Raw genomic sequence first — 21766 nt, 5'->3', positions numbered from 1 at the left:
ATATTTTGCATGTCAGGACATAAGACGTCCTTACATGTCTTAGGGCAATAAAAAATAACCAACACATGACACATTGTAACATTTTTTAACAAAAGTTAAGTCAAAATGCAGAAACACTGTGAAAAACTAAGCGCAGGCTCCCTGCAGCCAGGCAGAGGGACTTAACTTAAGTGTTCCTCTGTCAGTGTGAGCTCCTCTGTAAATGTTTGTTGGTCTGAATCATTCGGATGTGTTAACAGTTCCAAGGAGGACAGACTTTAGCGATGATCTCAGAGAAGCAGATGTTGATGCCCGTCCATGTGGGAACGCTTAGAAAGCCAAGTATTTGAAGTTAACGTGCCAGACGTCTGAGGAGTGGACATCACAGCAAATTCACCCCGAGGTCAAAACACACAATGCTCAAAACAAACAGACGTTTTTGCATCTTAGTGGGGACATCGGACATCTACATACTGCTTTCCTTAGTCTGTGTCTCTCTGCTACTTTTAGCAGTTTGTGGAAAATTCTGACGCGAGTGTTGAGCTTCTGCCAGGATAAACAGACGTGAGGAGAGCAGTTTGTCTGAAAGCATCACTACAGTTCCTGAGCAGCTGCACCTCAGCAGCTTCTAGCTGGATAAAGCACGGCGCAGCCCGAGCACAGCCAGCAATGCAGCGTAAGTCAAATCCAGCTGTAAACATGAAAAAGGCCCAACAACATAATCCCTGCAAAATTCATTAAGACGACATATTACGAGGCAGATAAACAAACAGCTGAGCAAATTGAACCCACAGACTGAAAGCATCACAGCTCATTTCCTGGGCAGGGTGAAATATGTTGTTTGACTAATGAGGAAGAGACGCATTTATAGACCAACATCAGGCTAACAAGGCCTCCAATCAACTGAATAACTCACCAGTCCTGATAAAACCAGAGATCTCAAACCTGATGAACGTTTATCATAAACGTCGGTTTCCTGCTGAATTGCTGACATGTTTACATGGTGACAGATGGCATTCAGACAACAGCTGATCACAGATCACACGTGGAGAGATGTCACATCGCTACACACATGCAAACAACACAAACACACCGTTTATCTTCATGAAAACACAGAGTTCATCTGCAGACGGAAAGAAGAGGAAACAGGGGAAGAGGATAGGAGGGGGAAAAGGAGACAGGACAGAAGGGGACAGGATCAAAAGGAGGGAGGGGCGAAGGAAACGCAACAAAAGCTTTAATTTTCTGTAACTGCAGCTTCTTCCTGCACTGAAATCCCTTTGAAATAAATCCCCATGAAGCATTTCATGTGTGCACAGAGGTGAAGAGGAACATCAGAGGGGGATTTTCCAGCTGTGAATTTGGGGATAAATAAAGGAGCAAATCTGTGTGAGGAGCAGACGCCGGCCGTCCTCGGTCCAGCTGAGAGGATCCCTGCTATCAGAGCTGCGACCAGAACACCAATGAAAATCCCCGTCTGATGGAGGCTTTAATGTCTGGCAGTCACGAAGTGTAAACGGCACAGAAACAAACTTTAAATTCACAGAGAGGAAAGAGCTGACAGAGAAAAACCCCGTGAGAGGAGGAGGAGACGTATGGGCTCAAAATGTGGTCATAAATATTTTGTACTTGTAAATCAGTTTCGTATGTGTGAAAAGAATTTGTGTGTGGACTTAGCCAAAAAAAAACCCCCTGCAAGTTACAAGTACGAATTTTGACCCTATTTTTCTTCCTTTCATCTGATTGGTCAATGTCATGTCAATCACAAATGTAACGATCTGCTGGGCTCTGGGTTTTTGCAGCAGCTCTACCTGCACTAGATGCACCTGTAGTTTCTATCTCTGACTTTGTCCTCTACAAGAGTTAGTTTTTTTTGCTGGTTCTTCAAATGTTCAATAAAAACATCTATGCTAATTCATAACGAAGAAAGCTTTGTAATGAAGGCTACGTCCACACGTACCCGGGTATTTTTGAAAACGCAGATTTTTCTATGCGTTTGCACCTTCCGTCCACACGTAAACGGCATTTTTGGTCACTGAAAACGGAGATTTTTAAAAACTCCGGCCAGGGTGGATATTTTTGAAAACGCAGTTTTTGCGTTTACGTGTGGACGAGAAAAACGGAAAAAAACGCAGCGTCAAAGGTGTGCGCCTTTTTTGACGTCACACTGTGCGCCACGTTATTGTTTCGGTGAAATGAATTTCTACAATACTGTTAATTGTACTCTCTGCAGTGTTTAAATGCTTACATATACACACAGTTACTGTCCCTCCACACAGACGACTCGGTTCTGCTTCTATGCCCCAGCTTTGTTTACTTTTCCCACCGAGGCTTCTAGACTTCTGATTGGCCAACATTTCTGCACGGTTAGGAATCTAGCGCCACCTGCTGCTTTGGCATGTTCATAGCAGCGTTTTCCTTCATTTCTGCCTTTATGTGTGGACGGGATTATTTTTTAAGACGAAAACGGAAAATCTCCGTTTTCAAAAATACCCGTGTACGTGTGGACGTAGCCGAAGACTGTCATTTCCAAAACACTGTATTAGTATTAAACACGTAGTCCTGTGACATAAAAATCACCAAACTCGGACGACCACAGACTGTTTTCCTTTGTGGTGATGAAGGAAAACGCTGGGTTGGCATGTAAAAGGGCATTTATTCCCTTCAAAGACCTGCAGTTCAAAAAAGCGCCCCTCCGACAGCCAAACCCATCTGTTCTCTGATTGGATTGTTACATTTGTGATTGACATGACATTGACCAATCAGATGAAAGGAAGAAAAATAGGGTCAAAATTCATACTTGTAACTTGCAGGGGTTTTTGGCTAAGTCTACACACAAATCTTTTTTACACAGACAAAACCAATTTACAAGTACAAAATATTTATGACCACATTTTGAGCCCATAGAGACGCTACAGAAGCAACAGGGAGGAGGAGAGGGCGGGGCTCACCGTGATGATGGCTTTCCCCACCGTGCCTCCAGGTCTGAGCAGAGCTTTGGACAGCTTCCTCTGGGAGATGATCTGTGCGCACACACACACACACACACACACACACACACACACACACACACACACAGTGTTAATACACACAGCTACTTCTGTACATACATGGTTGGTTTTCAGCAGGAAGCTGTCTGACAAAGAAAATTGTGACATTTCTTGTAAATTAAGACATTTTTGTGGAGTGGACCACCCATAACTTTGTTGTACATATACAATGACAATAAAGGGCTATTCTATTCCATTCTATTCTATTCTATTGTAAATCTGCTGTGGATCATCTGCCACCAGGCTGCTTAGCAGATTAAAGGTCCCACATCTCCCCACTTTAAACGCTACAGGCAGCACGCCCTCCATCAGCACTCAGGACTCTTAAATCCTCGCCCGTCCCTGCAGAGTCACACTTCTTCAGGTTCGCCGTGGTTCCTCCCGCTCGGGTCAAACAGTTTGTTTGTACCGTCACCTGTTGAAGCTCGGGTGGTGACCGAGCTGCTGAGGCTCTGTCACGGACCCGGTTCCGGGGACTCGGGGTCCGTGAGCAGTGTGGACTATAATTATTATCAGTAGTATTATTATTATTTTGTGATGTGTGTGTCTTCTGCACAATGCTGTCATGTCTGTGTTCCACTTATTGCATGTGTAGGCAGGGTGTGTGTGTGTATTTGTGTGTGTCTGCGGGTGTGGCTGTTGGATGGATGACACCTGAAGTCCCTGCCACACACCTGCTGCTGATCAGGGCTCGTCGGGGAGCTTAGGAGAGCGTTGGCGCTCCCACTGACGCGGGATCATTGCGTTACATCCCACGTTAGCGTGTGTCAGTGTACGGTAGTGCAGCTCGTGTATGCCCGTGGGGTCAGTGTTGACGGCTGCTTCTGCTGTTTTCCTGCAGGTGGAACCAGAAGGACGGCACGCACAGGGTGTGCAGGAACACGACAGCAGGGAGCACGAGCACTGACGTCGGAGGGGAGCACACGCGGGAGTCTAGGGAGCAACGGGGATTTAGTGTGCATCTGTTATTTACCTCACTGTAAAACACACTGTCTTCACTAAAGAGTCCAGCTTCCGGGTCCTTCTTCCCCACATCCCCACATGACATGCTCAGCTGAGGTCTGCTGGTTCTCCGGAGCCTTCAAAACAGGGTCACCAATCCCAGTCCACGAGGGCCGGTGTCCTGCAGGTTTTAGATGTGTGCTGGATCCACCACCGCTGATTTAATGGCTAAATTACCTTCTCAAGATGTTAAGTTCTCCAGAGGCCTGGTAATGAACTAATCGTTTGCTTCAGGTGTGTTGGCCCAGGGTCAGATCTAAGACCTGCAGGGACACCGGCCGTCGTGGACTTTTTTCAATTCTTTTTGAATTTTGTCTTTTGTGTGTCTCACCTGCTCGTTTTTAAAGCTTTGTTCAAGCCTACTCTTCGTGCTGGATCTGATTTTCTTGCAGCTTTTAGGCGATGATCAGTTTTCCTTTTTTCAGGATTTTCCGGGACATGCCAAGCTGTTAACATATTCTTTAATGTGTTTAAATACTGCTCCTGAACCATGTTCCCACTTCAGTTCCAGCATGAAAACCTCTCCTGCTGTTAAAAATCAAACCTGTGCTATCAGCAGGATAAAAAAGAAGCTGTTTTACTTCATTACGGAGTGAAATCTCGCCCCTCTGCCGCCTCGTGTGCCAGAACTGCTTCTTCCAGGCCCGTTAAAAACCTGCGGTGCTCCGTCAGCCATCTGGCTGCTGAACGAGCTGGCAGAACTGACGCTGCTGGCAGAAACAAAGACGATGGTGAGGAGGAGGCTTTTCCCGACTTTCCGCAGTCATCCGAGCTGATTGTTTCATCACCCACTTGGCTCCTTCTCCTCATCATCTTCTTCAGATAAGTGTGTTAAAACTCTTCCAACACATTTTTACTTCCCTGCAGGAAACTGAAAACAGTCGGAAGGAAATCCACAATGAGGCTCAGCTGACAGACTTCCCGACTTCAGTTTTTAATGAGACCAACAGCAGGTGGAAAATCTGTCTGTTCATCGGATTCTTTAGCTCTTAACAAAACACCAAACAACACGTAGATTCCCTTGGACTGCATTATGTGTGGATTTATCTTTTCATTATAGCGCAGACTGAATTTAGGTGATTTTAATAAGAGATGCTGCGTCTGGAGCCCGACTCCAACGTTTTTCTCGAGCTGAAAACTTTGTTTCAGCACAAACTTTGGTAATGACAGCAGATGGCTGCCTGTTGCCACTCTGCTATCTGACTGGCATTTACTCACAGTTGGCAGAACTTCACTTAGAAACAAAGCGAAGCTGCAGTCTCTGTGAGCATTTAGTCAGGCTGAAAACGTCTGCGATCAGGTGAAATTATTATTCCTGTTGATTTGATTCGTTTCGTGACACCTGAGCTCACTCCCACAAGCCGTCCCTCAGCAGTCTCAAACAGTAGCTCGTGCCAGGTTAGACTAATCACAAAGTTCAACAGCTCAGACGCCGACACAGACTCCACAGAGTCGAGCAAACAGAAATGACGGCAGGATTTTGTGAGCTGCAAAGTGAACAAGCAAGCTAAGTCCACCACCTGTCAATAATCCTCCAATAACACCAGAAAAAGTTGCCAGATCTGTTGCTAGTCGCTTTTTAGAAAAAATGTCGCTCAAAGGGTCTGAAAACTCACTAAATATAGCGACAAAGTTGCTAAGTCGGCAACACTGGAAGACACTCTGAACCACAGACAAATGAGTGGAAGCATTCTGCTTCAAGGCCACCAGGGGGCGAAACCTGTGGTTGAACAAAGACTCCCCGGTCTATGGAAGACAACGGGAAAACGTTCTTGCCTAGACCAGTGTTTCCCACCCTTTTTGAGCCACGGCACATATTTCCCATTAGAAAAATCGCACGGCACACCACCAAACAAAAATGTCACAAAAAGCATATTGATACTTTTCCCAGCGAAACAGGTGTAGTGGAAAGCGCTCGGTTTGTCCCCAGTGTACCTTTTTTGCTTTCTTCTGACCATTACTCATGCTAGAGCCTTCAGGGTCGGCGTTTCACCTAATCAGGTGGAACCAGACAATCTTCCACGGCACACTGGATCATTTCAGTGGTTGGGAAACACTGGTCTAGACCAGATCAGTCAACACCTTCCTGATGAGTTTCGGGGCTCAGTCACTCATTTCAGGTGAATTATCCTGCATATGTAACCTGCTTCCTCACAGCCGCTCACCACATAAGATTTCAGCTCACAAGTGGGTGACGCTCCACTGACTTCATCCATCTATGGCTTGAACATAGACGTCCGTCTGTTGACGATCCTCATTCCAGGTACTAGATCCTTGTTTGGGTAAAAATACGTTCCTTCAACCTTCAGGCAACAACCAGTGAAATAACTGCTGGCAATGTAAATCTCCAGGTTCTCAACTTGGATGCAAACAACTGAAGTGACAGCCAATTAGAGGGAAGGATACTGCTGTGATTGACACATGAGGGTTACCTAGGCCAGCGGTCTCCAACCTTTTTTGCGCCACGGACCAGTTCATGCCCGACAATATTTTCACGGACCGGCCTTTAAGGTGTCGCGGATAAATACAACAAAATAAAACTGGTACCAAAAAATAGAAGATTTATTCATAACACACATGAAAAGACCCAGGAAAACCGAGTTAACGATAAAGACGATAACAAAATAACGCTGGAAACCGATAAAAACCCTGAAAACCAGACATTTCACACCTGAGCCTCAACTCTCGCGGCCTGGTACCAAACGACTCACGGACCGGTACCAGGCCGGGGCCCGGGGGTTGGGGACCGCTGACCTAGGCAACCAGAGCCTGGAATTTCCTCTAGCAACCGATGTACAGAGGGAATGTTGTATATCTGGAATGGGCTTAACTCTGAACACTGACAGATGATGCTTACCCATCAGGCACTGGGCTTTTACAGGCATCCATGTGACGAGCTGTTACACATTCAGTGTTTTGTCTTTTTCTTTGAGCTATTTTTTCTTTTTCCATCCATCTATCAGTGAAGATTATTGGCACCAAACCCCCAAATGTGCACTTAAAAAAAAACTGCTGTAATATTGAGCTTTTTTACATGGGAGACACTTTTGGTGCCTCTAGTGGACACAAGAGGAACTGCAGATTAAGTTCAAACATGAAATTAGAAGTTCAGATTTTCAGGTGTAGTTTGTAGTGAAAACGTTCTGAAAAAAACAGGATTATGATTCTCAGCCTCGTCAGCTGCTGCTCGGTTAGCAAACACACACGTGTGTCATGTGGAGAGGCTGAAAACTCATTTTGTGTCTCAGGCAGACAAATAATGATTTTTATCAAGTCAGATTTTTATAAATGTTGTGAGAGCGTGCATGAACCGGTCATTCTTCAGTGAGCGACACACACACACAAATGTGTTTTATTCCCACTTTATTGTGTCTGCTGCACGCAGGCTGTAATTGAGTCTCTGAAAAGCTGCTGGCTGACAAAAACACGGCAAACAATTAGCTTTTCATCGAGAAAAGAAAAGAAGCCCGAAGAGAAGCTCAGGCTTCTGTTTACCGATGTTTTTCTGAAGTGCTGATCTATTAGCAGAAGCTTTGGAAGTCTGTCGGCGTTACAAACTTCACTGGGAACAAAAAGAGCCGTTCAGACCTTCAGCTGACGTGAGGCTGATGACTGACAGCTTCCTAATGTTTACCTGTGAAAGCACACACACACACGGCAGGCGTCTTCTGGCAGATCTCAGTCTCGCTCTTCAGTTTCGTGACACTCAGGCTCATTTATTCCTGTTTACTTGTTTTCATTGGCTCTCAGGTATTTGTCAGGTGTGTGGAAAAATAGAAACTTCAGTTTTCATTCAACTGTTTCAGAGAAGTTTCTTAAATGGAAGTAAGATCGTCTGACTGGAGGCTTGAAGTTAAATAAAGACCATAAATAATAAAGAAGGAACTGTGACTCACCTGTCCCAGCGTGCACTCCACCGATCCCAGGAAGATCGCCTCCTTCAGGCCGTTGTGGCTGCTGTTGATGTCGTACAGCTCGAAGCGCAGACGCTGCACCTCTTCAAAATAAAAGTCCAGCGTGAAAACCTTTGAGTAGGTAGGGTTGACGCAGCTGCGGATCACCTCCGTCCGATCCACCTGCAGGACACCAAAGGACGAAATAACGTGAGTTATTGCTCGATGGCTTGCACCTGCACGTCAACTGTAAATACTACATGAACATGAGCGGTATGAAAGCTAATCCAAGGTGCGACTTTTCATTCTTTCATTCCTGTCGTGCACAAATATGTGTGATTATTAATTTTCCAGAGTCATGAGGAATCATGACTGCATTACATCGGTTTTTTAGAACACTTGCAGGTGCAGCAGAAGCAGCATCGTGTAGAAGTCTGAAGGACTCCAGCAACCATCAAAGGTAAGCGCGTCTTCACAGCGAAAGAGCCACAGATCAGAAGCATGTTCAGGTTCAGACTCTAAATGTTGAGTCCCTCTTTATCGCCCGCGGCGTCTCTGGGAGAAATTTTAGCAAAAACAGCCTGAACGCTGGAGTCATCGTGGCTCAGCATCCAGCCCGTCAGCCTGAGTTTGCAGTCGGAGACGTTGTCTGCTTTCTAAATCAAGTTGAAGGTCATAGTTTTCACACGTTGGGGGAGTCAGAGGGACTAACCTGGGCTAACAGGGAGCATTTCACCCGGTGCAGTCCCACATCACTGCATCTAGTGATGATTTTGAAGGGCAGGCTTTGTTGGCACAGTCTCAGAATTTCTTCTTTTTCTCAATCTTTGTTTTAAACTTTAACATTATTTTATTACTTAATTATTTTTCTGTGTAAATTACATCAATGAAAACTTTTTTTGGTTAAATAAATGTAAACTCAAATGAGGGTTGGTTTTTGTTTTCTTTTTAATGTTTTTATCTAAAAGAGGATAAAGTGAAGCTCACTTCTGTCTGACCTGTGAAAACATCCTGAACTTTTCCGTCAGTAAGTGCTGATGTTATGATGTAGCTGCTAGAAAAGCTTCTCTGTCTCGTAGGAAGTGAAGGCCAGTCTCCAGTACTGCAATCTTCTGCAGGAGGCTGTGGTAGTCATCTGTGGAGAGGGAAGACATCTTGTTGCTAGTTAGCCTAGCGGTTAGCACCTTTCCAGGCTATTGAGGCTGTTTGGTGCCCAGACGCTGTAATCAGGCTTCAGCTGTGTGTAGGCCACAGACACACGGAGCGCTGAGGATAAGGTAACTATAAAAATGTTGCTGTTTCTGTTAAGAACGCTTTAGTCCTAATGATCTATAAGTGTCCAGAAGCTCTCGCAGGTAAGCTCACACGGAAAAAAGGGAAAAAAATCAGCATGAAAATCAATAAAAGAAGCAAAGCATTTAAAGGGCAAAGAGACGAAGCGTCCACACTCACAAAAGGGGGAGGAGCATTTTAGAGGCCTGACTTCAGTTCAGGAGACGAGGCTTTAGGTGATGATGGTCCTGAGTCAGGTGACCCAGTGTTGATGTTTGGATTCTGTGACTTTGTGCTTTTCTGGTGGTTTAGCTTTTTGTATTTTCTGGCTCTGAGTTCTTCAGTGCTTTGTGATTTCTAGTAGTGATGGTGAGATGAAGCCTCATGATGAACTGAAGCTTCCCATCCAACTGGTCGACTCATGGTTCGAAGCATTGTGATGATTCATTTGCTCTACTGCGCCATCAAGTGGACAATTCAAGTGAAACGGGCTCAATGATTATAATGATGTGATGAGTAAACCGCTAAACTGAATAAATAAATTGTTTTTCATGGTTATTTATCCCGAATATTGTCTCAGTATGTCTGATACAAAAGAGAAAGTGGAAACTATCAGTACACAGTTTTTGGGATGATTGTGTAACTGCGTAATCATGCTTATGTACATCTCAATGATGACACAAACTAGTGTGTGGCACTTCAAGTTGAATGAATAAAGGAATTACTATTGTTCATGACACCAATAACTGAACTCTAAATATTAGTTATATTTAATATTATACTAATTTTATATTATATTAATTTAATTAATGTTTGTGTATAATAAATTGGCAGCTTAACACAGGAATGTACATGGAAACAAAAAGGGAGGGAGTTGTGATGTGAATGTGCTTGTGACTTTATAACAGTGCTCATGACACTAGGGTAAAGTTTTCATTTGTTTTTATTCAAAAATAGCAGCTTTTCCACAGTGCTGGGCTTAAGACGGTTCCTCTTTTTTGAGAGGATTTCTCCTGCTTTTGAAAATATCCTCTCACAGGGCACAGATGAAGCAGGGGTTGCAAGAAAAACCACAGCAAGTTTATACAAGTTTGGATAAAGAAATTTGTGTCCAGTACTCCAGTAGCTATGTAACACGTACGTAATCCAATTCCACAACACGATGTGATGGGGAATCAGCTGTGTTTTGCTGCCCATTTTATTTAAAATCTGGCGCGAACCGGTGAACCAGTTCCCGAATCAGTCACGTGGTACGGACTGCCCGCGAGGCCTCGAACGTCACTGCATACGTAATCAACGCAAGCCTCGATACGCGCTTCAGAAAAACGCCCCCGCGATTACCCGACGCGCGATTCGAAGCTTCGACACACAGGACACATCACTAATTTCTAGTTCGTAGGTTTTGTTCCATGTTTAGTGTGTCGTGTCTCTAATGTAGGTTTGGTTCTGTCTTCATGTTTGTTCCGTGTCCCACGCTCAGTCGTGTCTCCATGTCGTAGTTTGTTAGTCTTGTCTCTGTGCTCCCTCTGTTCCTTATGTTCTGTCAATTTCAGTGTCAGCCTCTGGTTTCCTGTTTTATTTTGATAGTTCTGTGTGAGTATATTCAGTTTTAGGTCCTCCTCGTCTCGTTGTGTCAGATTAGTCCCAGCTGTGTTTCCCTCGTGTATTTAAGCGTGTTTGTGTTTTCCTCTGTCTGTTGTCACGTCGTTAACCATCGCACACCATCATGGCTGAGTGTTTCCTTTGTGTTCCCAGTAATTTCCCAATGTTCTGTTCCTGGTTTGTTTTCTAGTTCCCAGTTCAGTTTGTTGTATTCATCGCTCGAGTTTTTCCAGCGATGAAGCTGTTTTGAGTTTCCTCTCTGTGTATGAGTCCTGGGTTTGGGTCCTACATCCTTCCTGCCACACAGCTGAGGGGAGGTGAAGGAGGAGAACGACATGGTGAAACTGTACACGTACAAATGTTAAATGGTCACCGTTTAAAAGAGCTACTTGTGATCTTTAAATCTAAGAGTACATATGATGTGAAGGGCAAGATGGCGGCTTCCACAAACCCTCATCACTTCTATGTATTTTCAATGGACTCAGTCTGTTTTTATCAGCACACATCAATTTGTGGGGAGATGTACGTCCACAGTAATCAGTGTACGAGTACAATATACGTCATTTTTTCTCCTACTGACTCACACAGTCAGTGTGTGACTGACTGTGTGAGTCCACACTCCCCCTGGTGTAAAACGTGCAGCTCTAAGGACCACAGTGTGAGATCTGATCCATAAGTCAGAGCAGGAAAGCGATTGTGGTCAGGAAGTGATGAAGTCTTAAATTAGCAGCGAGCTGCTGAGAAGCTGCGTGCAGTCGAAGTCCTCGTCCAACAGTCAGAGTCATCCTCGTCTCCTCGTTATAAGGGACAGATGGTGAATCAGCTGAAAAGAAATCCAGCGTGGAGCGTGAGAGGAAACCCGATGTCCTGCGAGTGTCTGAGAACGAGTGTAAGAGCTCCGCTGGCTCCGAAACATCTGAAAGCAGGAAATCATCCCACAGGTTCGCTCAGCAGTTTGATGTGAAAACAAAAGGTCCTGAAGATCTGCAGTCTCGGCGTCTCTCATTAGTCAGAAACAGAAGCGTTCAAGCATCTGTCAAGGCTTTTTTGTTTCCTCTGTAAAACAAATGAGCAGTTTATGATAAAGAGAAGATGTCAGCACGAAGCTGAAGGTCCCGCTCTGATCATAAATTCAGCTGCTGCACGTTTCACTGCAAAGAGTCTGAACTGTGAGAGATGAAATCTGAATTTGTTTCAGGGAGAAAAACTGAAGACAAGCGTTTCATACCTGCACCTGCAGCACTGTCTAATACCTGGAAGCCAATAAATGTTTAATTTTCCACACGTGCCCATGAGCAAGGCTTTGGACGCTGCCAAGCGAGCCACCAAAGCTGCGACAGCAACCCTGAAGGACCGAGTTCTGGACTGGACCGGGCTGGACTCCAAGCTGAAACCTGGAACAACGGGACCAGAACAGACCCCGCCCCCCTCCCAGAGCTGAGACCGAGCAACACTGGGAGAACATCCGGGTCGAGGAGGCGTCCCACAACACCAAGAGACTGAATAAGCACAGACCACAAGAACCCGTCCTCACTGCAGAACCTGAAACATGCAAACGTGACCCTGGTGTCTGGAGACTCGGTGGTTTGTGCTGCATTTATCTGCATTCTGTGATTTACTGGGTTCATGTCCTTTAGCCATTGTTTAGTGTTTTTTGCTCTTCAGGTTTTGTTATTGCGCCTCCTTTGTGTCCCTTGTGTTACGTCTAGTCGTCGTTGCCTCTGTGTTCATGTGTTTCCTGTTTTACTTTGACAGTCTGCGTCCCGTGTCAGTGTATTCGGTTTTGCTTCCTCCCGGTCTCGTCATGTCTTATTGTTCACAGCTGTGTTCCCTCCGTTCCTCCATCTTCCTCCGTGCTGCCTCTGCATTTCCTGGTTTCTCAGTCCTTGCTTCTGGTCTTCGTCCTCAGGTTATGTGTTATGCTTAGTTTTCCCCAGTCTGGGCTTTTGTTAGTTCTCTCACTTCCTCCTGTTTGCAGTGTTTTGCCAGAAATAAAGGCTCACTTTTCGTTATCATCCACCCTCGTCTCTGTGGCTGCATTTGGGTCCACATTCTCCTCACGCCATGGCGTCTGCGTCAGCAGACGGAAACAGACGGGACACGGGACAGAACGCGAAGGATGTTCAAACCTTCAAACTGCTCTCCTCTCACACATCATCTCATCCATGAAGCTCATCTGGAAGCTGAGGGGCGGGCACTTCCTGAGAGACTTCCTTTTTTTCTTTATTAAGTGTAGTCATATTATACAGTAATACTCAGATTACCACATATTACCGTTCTGTCCAGATACGGTCTGTGTGTGAATATGAATGACATATGATGAGGATATAAAACTCAACAAAAAGAAACACACACATCATCATCATCATCATCATCATCATTAAACTCATCATTGGTTCCTTTTAGTTCATATTTAATTTCCCAAACCTCAAATGTCACATCCCTGGGCCACCTGAGGGGGACTCAGGACGTTCCAGTTTACAGAAATAAGATGAAGAGCGAGAGAAACGGCGTTATAGATAATTATTGAGCAGGTAGCATTTGAAGCTCTCACAGTAATGACGGCAGTCAGAGGATCCGACTAAAAGCCAGAATGCACTGAGCACTGAGCGTGAGCACAACAGGAGGATTGAAGCTGATTCATGAGTTCACTTTAGTGTAATGGAGGCGATGCACAGCTAGTGTCAGCATCCATCTGAAAGGGTCTGCTGATGAGGCAACATCTCACAAATGAACCCATAAATCTGGGAAATGATGTCCTTATTATCTACAGTGTGTGTGTGTGTGTGTGTAAGTAAATTTCCCTGGTAGTTATTCAAAGGATGCAAATATGCCAAAGAACAAATCCCTGATCAGATGGATGCCACTCCTGTGCCATGCCTGCGAGGCCACGTCCGTTCCAGTAAAATGTTATTAATATAACAGATAAAACTCACAAAGTGATTCACAACAACAACAAGGCTAAAAATATAAACACCGAGTGTTGAACGAGTTTAGCTGCTTTTTAAAAGAGTCCACGGAGCTGAGGTGCAGTTCCAGAGCCTGGGGTGTCGTCAGGCCCCAAAATGTTTGTTTTCTTAGAAAGCACCAATCAAAGCAGAAATACTGTGTGACATCATTCATGAGTCACAATCACCGTCATGGATACGCTGGCTTCTGCTGGGATGGTGTTGCTGCAAAGCGCGGTGATGGAAGCACTCTGCGCTCGCTTCCTGAACCACAACCACGTGTGAAGAGTGCGGAAAACCGAAGCTCGAGCAAAGTCCAGCACGCCGTCACTGTCACTGATGTGCACGCACAGGAAATCATTTTTCAAATCTGAACTTTTACCTTCTCTTTATATTCTTACATGCTGCCATTTTTTTCAAACATTTCAAGTTGCTGTACATCAATACAACCGTTACAGCCCAGATTTGAATCATGTGTTTGCATTAAGTCCAGAGTAACTACATAAACTGCAATAAAAATTAAAATCGTTTTTGGTTTGTTCTTTTATTTTACACATATTTGTAGTTACAGAAATGTCAGAGGTAGCTGCCTCCACCAGCGTGTGAATGTGAGAGTGAATGAATAGTGGAACTGTACAGCGCTTTGAGGGTCTCGAAAAGCTCTATAAATGCAATCCATCATCATTATTATCATTATTATCGTTGTTGTCGTTGTTGTTATTATTATCGTTGTTGTCGTTGTTGTTATTATTATCGTTGTTATTGTTGTTATTGTTGTCGTTGTTATTATTATTATTATTATTATTATTATTGCTATTGTTGTTGTTGTTGTTATTATTATTGTTGTTGTTATTATTGTCGTTGTTGTTGTTATTATTGTATTATTATTGTTATTGTTGTCGTGGTTGTTATTATTATTATTATTATTATTATTATTATTATTATTGTTATTCCTCAAAACTGTAAATGCAAAAAAGTTGCACAAAATAATTTCCAACCACAGGAAATTTATTTTGAGTGTCTTCATAGTTTCATTTTTGAGTGACGTCACTTCCACTTTTGGCAGGTAATGGCGGACGTGTGCGAGTCTGCACTGATGTTTATTCAATTCAATTCAATTTTATTTATATAGCGCCAAATCACAACAAAAATCGCCTCAAGGCGCTTCATAGATACAGAGAAAAACCCAACAATCATATGAGCCCCTATGAGCACTTTGGCGACAGTGGGAAGGAAAAACTCTCTTTTAACAGGAAGAAACCTCCAGCAGAACCAGGCTCAGGGAGGGGCGGGGCCATCTGCTGTGATTGGTTGGGGCCAATCGTTATTCCAACGTAGGAAGTGCTATGAACAGCTGATCAGATCAGCAAAGTGCGTTTCTGGATTATAATGTTTTTGTTGTTGTCAGTGCTTTTAATTATTGCGCTAGCTTATGTGGTTGCAATTCTACCGGGATTTAAAACTAGTTATGTGCTTAAAAGGGTTGATGGTATCTTTAATGTGTTCAGCCTCAAAAATAAAGTCAGGAGCAGATTAGAAAAGAAGACAGGAAAACAAAGTACGTGAGCACTGAAGCTGAGCAGACCCGTTCCATCTACCTGTCGTTCCTCTTTCAGCTGCTCAAAGTTAAAGTGAAAATAACATTTTTCCCACTGATCTGAGGTCAAAACTGAGGCAGAGCTCAGATCAGTTACACGAATATTAATAAACACACCTGTAGATCCTCACAAAAAACACATCTAACAAATGACTCGGTCGTCCAGGTGAAGACAAAACTGAAGTAAATCTGTTGAGCCAATCAGAGAGCTGCTTCAGCAGAAACGCCACGGTTACACTTTTTCTTCTCATTAATGTGAAGCTGCAAACACACAAAAGCTTCTGGAGAAAATCGACCAAATCGAGCCAAAAGTCAAAGGCAGAGACTTCAGCACCAACTATGAAAGCAGCATTTCGCTTCTTTGGGTTTCCAGGAGACAAACTCATGTTTCTGTTGTTTCCACATGTTCATCACGTCGGCGCTGACTCGTCTGCTGAGGATCACACACAGAGCAGGTCAGACTCACAGGAGAGACGACGAGCAAATTCTGCTTCACATCCGACGACGACGATGATGATGGCGGAGACCCTGATTGACCCAGGCGCTGTGTTAGTCGACAGACAGGCTGCAGCAGCCTGAGCAGCTCACCTGTAACAGAGCCTCAGAGCAGAGATCCTGCAGCGGGACGATGAGCCCAAACATCACATCCAGGTCATTATCCTCAGGTACACCTGACAGCCTGTCACAATCAGGGGGCTGACTGTGTGCAGAGGGAAAGATGGACCCAAATGCAGATGAAACAAAACGTGACTTGGATAACCACAAACGAGCCAAATAACTGCAAACAAAAGGCAAAACTAACAATAAACTAAACCGGGAGCTGAATTAAATAAAAACAACAGGACCTGACGTGAGAAAACTTGACACGAACTCTTGGCCTGAAAACAAAGCAGACGATCTGACAATGACACACTGAAAACAGAGGAACACACGAACAGCTGACTGACATGAGCCCAGTGACAGCACAGGCGAAGTGAAACTAAATACACGAGAATCCTTCAAAATAAAACAGGAAACACTGAAACTAGACATGACAACACAAGCTTAGTAGACCTAACACGCGATAAACGACACAAGAACCCAAACACAGAAACCAAGGAAACAATAAATAATGACTGCCTTTAACCTCAACTAAAAGCTAAACAGGAACGACACATGAACTAATCACAAATCTAAAATGAGACAAATACAAAATGTACTGAGACCCAGCCTGTGACACGCCTCAGTGTGTCAGCACCATTAACTTATTTTATTTCCACCAAAACATTAAATCAAACTTCTTGTGGCACTCGCTAACATCGTCAGCCTGCCCCAAGAGTGAACTGTAGGGGGCAGTAAAGGGAGAAGAAAACCACAAAAGAAGAAATTGACCACAAATAACAGACTGAACGCCTCGTGCTTGTTAAAGAAAGCATCAGGAGCAAAACCTTTTCCTCTGGTCCTCCAGGTGAGTCTCAGATCACCTGTTCAACTATCACTTTAAGCATCTCAGTGAGAGAGTGTGGCGGTGATGTCATGGTGGGCCTCCCCACGGCTGCAGGTACGACCCGCAGCTGCTAACGAAGTCACCAAAACAAACACACCTGTCAATTTCTTTGAGCCGTTTTTCACTTTGACCGACGGCCCGAGTGAATCTGCCTCAAACGGACCAGACGGGCTACACAGACCTCGTGTTTGACAACCCTGATCTAAATGCTTTAAACCTGATGTCCACACACACAGCTTGCACTTATATGATCCCAGGAACCGCATGCACTGCATTTGTGTTTAGATAAGATGGAGAGGTTTGTCACTCCTCCTCAGAGAAATCTTCTTTGCAGCAGCACAAAAACACTCGAAGCCTCTGAAATGCATCTTTCTGTAAATGTGTCTGTAAATAGATCCAAGTGAACCTTTCTTCCCTGTCGCACTACAACGAGCGTTCGGAGCTTTGAAACAGGCGGGTCTATTACAGGAAAACTGGCGAATTACTTTAATGTTGAGCCGTGTTCATATACTTTTCTCACGTCTTTCGTCTCCTGTTCACAGCTTCTCTAATGAAGCAGCAGCAAAAAAGCACTATAAAAATAAAATGTGGTCTTAATGCACATTCATATATACGTCTGAGCGTGATGAGAGGATTGTGGGGGTTGTGTGAAAGGGAGGTGTGAAGATTCGTAGTTAAAATTACAATCTGACAAAAACACAGCTGCCATTGTTTTAAATTAGATCTGTAACAAAGACAAAGAACACCAGGCTGAAGGACGCCGTGCACACTTTGTTATTTACATACAAATTTAATTTAAATCTCATCGCGACCATCGGATAATCTACGGAGTCTTTATTGCTGCTGGAGCCGTGATAACATGCGGTACACTATCATCATATCACTAATATCATCATATTCAACTACAATAGATCCCCACAGGGCACTTTATTGTGGCGATCATGGAAGAGGTTTGATTTTTTTCCATATCCTGATTTTAGTTTCTAGTTGGCTTCTCGTGTCTGTCTTCCTGGTTTCCATTTCCTGTTTTACTTTGACAGTTCCTCTTCCTTGTGTCTTCCTGTCTGACTCCTCCCACTGATTTCCTACCTCTGTGTCATCGTCTTATAAAAGATGGAGTTTCTGAACCAAACAAAAGGGCTCAAACCGCTTAAACCTGCAGTATTTTTAGTGCCTGCAGGGGGCGACACCTGCGGTTATTATATTGTCTGTGTTCCTGTTCTGTCTGCGGATAATGAGAACTTCAAATTGTTCCCTTTTGTGCCTAATTGTGCATTCAGTCCTGTCTGTATGCACTCATAGCCACATCATTAGGTACACCCTTTTGTCTTCAGAGCTGCTTTAAATCTTCGTGACAAAGATTCAGCGAGGCGCTGAAAACATTCCTCACAGAATTTGGTCATATTGGCATGACATCATCACACAGCTTCTGATCACTTCCTGTAAACCCCAGAGATGGTTATGTGGGAAAATCCAGCAGATCAGCACGTTCTGAAACAACAGCCACGTTCAAAATCTCTAAAATCTCATTTATTTCTGATTAATCTGCATTGAAAGCAGTTCAGAGGTGCAGAGATGGACCTGAGAGAGATCAGCCAAACATTAACATGAAGTCTCAGCGGATGACGAGAGCTTCAAATTGAAATGCAAAGGAAAGTGGTTTGCATCTAAAGCTCACACAGCTTCTGTTTAAGTTTGCATTTTTATTTTCAGCCAAACGATCAGAAAACTGAGAAGTGGAAAGAAAGCCGGGAAACACGTGCTGTGATTCTAGATGTGAAGTGCACAAAGGTCCTGTCATCTATCTCAGGAAACACACAATCCCTCAAAGTCTGATCTAATCTGCATCTGAAGAACAAGAAGCATCGTCTTTCTCCACATCTCAGCTCTGCCGAGACAAAGAGAGAAAATCGTTCTTCAGACTCTTCCGTGACGCCATCCCACCTCCTCTTCAACGTTCGGCAGAAAGACGCGAACCTGAACAGAAAGCCAGACATTCAGAGATGAAGCGAAGACGAAAGTGGGACGAGGGGAAGAATAAGAGCGAGTGTGGAGAGAGAAGAGAGGGGAGGAAGAGGAGGGGTGTGTGTCTGTGCGGACACCGAGCGACATTTCATCTGGATTTCCAGACGGCTAAAAATAAAAACACAAAGTGGGACGACAGAGACCAGAAACCAGGTCTGAGCGAGTCTTACAGCAGGCTTCATCACAGCCCTGCACACATAAACAGCCCCTCTTTGGTCTTTAGTGTCAACGCTGTTAAAATGAATCTTCCTCTGTGATCATGTGATTTTCCCTCCTTTGTGTGTTTGTGGTTTTTAAGAAATTTGTCCTCGCCGTTCTGCAGAGTCAGCAGAAAAATGGGCCCCAGGTCGTCCTTCCTGCGCAGCAGAACGACGCCAACACGACACGGGAGCGTTTGTAAAGCGGGTGTACGACTTTTTGGAGCAAAGAGGTTACACTCACTTTACATTATTTCACTCCTTTGATTGAAGTTGGACAGGTCAGTAAAAACCAGAGTTTTATCACTTTATCAGCAACACTGGACGATAGCTGACAGACCGGACCTTACAGCAGCCGTGTTCATGGTCACATAGCTGCATTAGAAATGACGCAAACGGTCCAGTTCAGGGAATAAGCTGATTAGTTAACACACAGTTAGCGACTGCATCCACCTGTCAGTCAAAGAGGCCACGCCCCTAATAATGCAAACTTTAAACAGGTGAGTGTATAAACACCCAGTGCATCATGGGAATCCCCGGCAGCCTACGTCTATTGCAGCATAACTAAGGGAGGATTCAGGGTCACCTGGTCCAGCCCTAACTATATGCTTTAGCAAAAAGGAAAGTTTGAAGCCTAATCTTGAAAGTAGAGATAGTGTCTGTCTCCTGAATCCAAACTGGAAGCTGGTTCCACAGAAGAGGGGCCTGAAAACTGAAGGCTCTGCCTCCCATTCTACTTTTAAATACTCTAGGAACAACAAGTAGGCCTGCAGAGCGAGAGCGAAGTGCTCTAATAGGGTGATATGGTACTACAAGGTCATTAAGATAAGATGGGGCCTGATTATTTAAGACCTTGTATGTGAGGAGCAGGATTTCCACACTAATAAATGTTAAACTGAGCTCCAGTGCAGTTTACATGTCCGAGCCTGTAATGATTTCTATTCTGTCGTGTCTGTTTTGCGCTTTGAGCTCGGTTGGCGTCTCTTTGCGGGCACTCGGTGTCTCGCTGTGTTTGTATCTGTTTTTGTAGTTTCTGTGTCTCTGCTCTGATTCTGTGTCTTTGCAGCTGTTTTGTCGTGTTATCGTCTTAAAGCTTCACTCTTCCATCCCTGAAGATTTCAGTGACAGAGCGACGAGCAGAAAATGTCACAGCTGACGTCACCATCTCAGCTGTCTGAGCCAGCACTCTCAAACTTACTCTGCGTCTGTCAGAGAGGACAGAAACTGCTGCAGTCGCACCTGTTTGCATGTTACACATCCAGCACGTAACACACAAACACTGCCCGGCTGTAGACTCATGAATAACATGTGTGTCCTGCTTTAAAGACACGAGTTTTGAAGGAAATCTGCTCACTGGCTTCTGTCAGTGTCCAAACTGAAGCCCGACAGCTGACTAAACACAGCTCAGGCAGCGGCGAGGCAGGCGGCGGTGTGCCGATCGCCTCCATCCTTCTGTATGTTGGCTCATTCCTCCCTCGGTGGGAGATAGCACACGATCAGGATGTTTGTTTGTTTATCTCTCAGAGTTAAGTGACAAAACAGAAGTGCCGTACCCTGCAGCAGCGAGGCCGTCCCACAGTCCACAGCAGGAATAAACGTACCTGCTCTGGTCCCAGTAGATCGTTTACTCCTGTACAGCAGCTGTACAAACTGGACTGTTTTAATTAAGCGCCGCTGTGGTGGGTCCCACAGGAGGTGTTTCCTGTCATGCAGCTGAATCGGACCGTGTGGATGGATACTCAGCATCGTCACACCAAACACAGAAGCGACATTAAAGCGGTTTATAACTCAGCTTTAATATTTTACCTGTATTTGATGTTCTTACATAATCCAAAAGCTCTTGGAGAACCATTTGCTGTGAAAACATCCCTGCACGGTTTCCTGGCTTTTTAAAGTAAAACGTGGGTTTAAGACAAATCACAACCCAACAACTAGAAGAAATGAGCCGACTTCAACAGTCTTTTGTAGCGGACCATATGTTAGGAACGATGAGGCGCTCAGACGGATCGTGTGTCATACTTCCTACTGCCTCAGGGAGGCGCTGCAGAGCTGGAGGGCAAACACGGCGTGACGTGAACTGCAGCCGTCCTCCACAGTCACGAGTGGGTCATTTCAGAGGGAATTCAGCTCCACAAGAAGCTCTGAGATTTCCTCAGAACAAACCTGTCCGTGCATCCAGCAGGTAGTTCAGCACATATTTAAAGGCAGGATTCAGGGAAATGTAAATAATTAAAGGCTAAAATGTCATTTAGTGTCCAAACAGAGCAGCGGTGGGAGTGAGTCTGGCTCTAATAAAAGACTGAACTCTTTCTCTCATGCAGGCTCTCAGATAGGATGGCATGGAGGTGCTCGTGGTGACCTGATTCAAAAAGAAGGACAGGCAGAAGTTCTTTCAAATCTAGTGTTTAAATTAGGGAAGGAGAAGGCACTGGAAAAGCACAGGAGGTCATTTCAGCTGTAATTATGACTGAAGGGGGGTGAAAATGACCCACATAAACTCCAGACTGCATTAAAATCACAGCAGGGCGGGTTATATTAACACCAGCTCCCCGGGGGGAATAAACCCTGTCTCAGTGGAGCCAAAATGAGCTCTCGTTCCAGCCGCAGGTTGATAAGAATGCGATTAAACGTGCAGGATAACCAAAACAAGGCGCTGAAAGAGGCTAAAACAGCAGCGGCGTTCACAGAGGAGCGTTTCCTCGGAGCGCCGCTCGT

General features: G+C 44.6%; 1 protein-coding gene across 1 annotated transcript in view; it reads right to left on the bottom strand.

Moving 5' to 3' along the window:
• cpne4a (copine IVa) overlaps window positions 1-21766 on the bottom strand; it is a 94111-nt gene that overhangs the window by 47037 nt on the left and 25308 nt on the right. The window contains exons 3-4 of the mRNA XM_085472461.1: window positions 7928-8107; window positions 2931-3002 (exon numbers count right to left, since the gene is read on the bottom strand). Of these exons, the coding sequence (XP_085328587.1) occupies window positions 2931-3002; window positions 7928-8107 (252 nt within the window). The remainder of the gene's footprint in view (window positions 1-2930; window positions 3003-7927; window positions 8108-21766) is intronic.

The sequence above is a fragment of the Copadichromis virginalis genome, linkage group LG11, assembly GCF_057382275.1.
Source record: "Copadichromis virginalis isolate Kocher_CV1m ecotype Utaka linkage group LG11, C_Virginalis_male_GT1.1, whole genome shotgun sequence".
Classification (NCBI taxonomy): domain Eukaryota; kingdom Metazoa; phylum Chordata; class Actinopteri; order Cichliformes; family Cichlidae; genus Copadichromis; species Copadichromis virginalis.
This window is presented reverse-complemented; position numbering and strand designations above follow the sequence as displayed.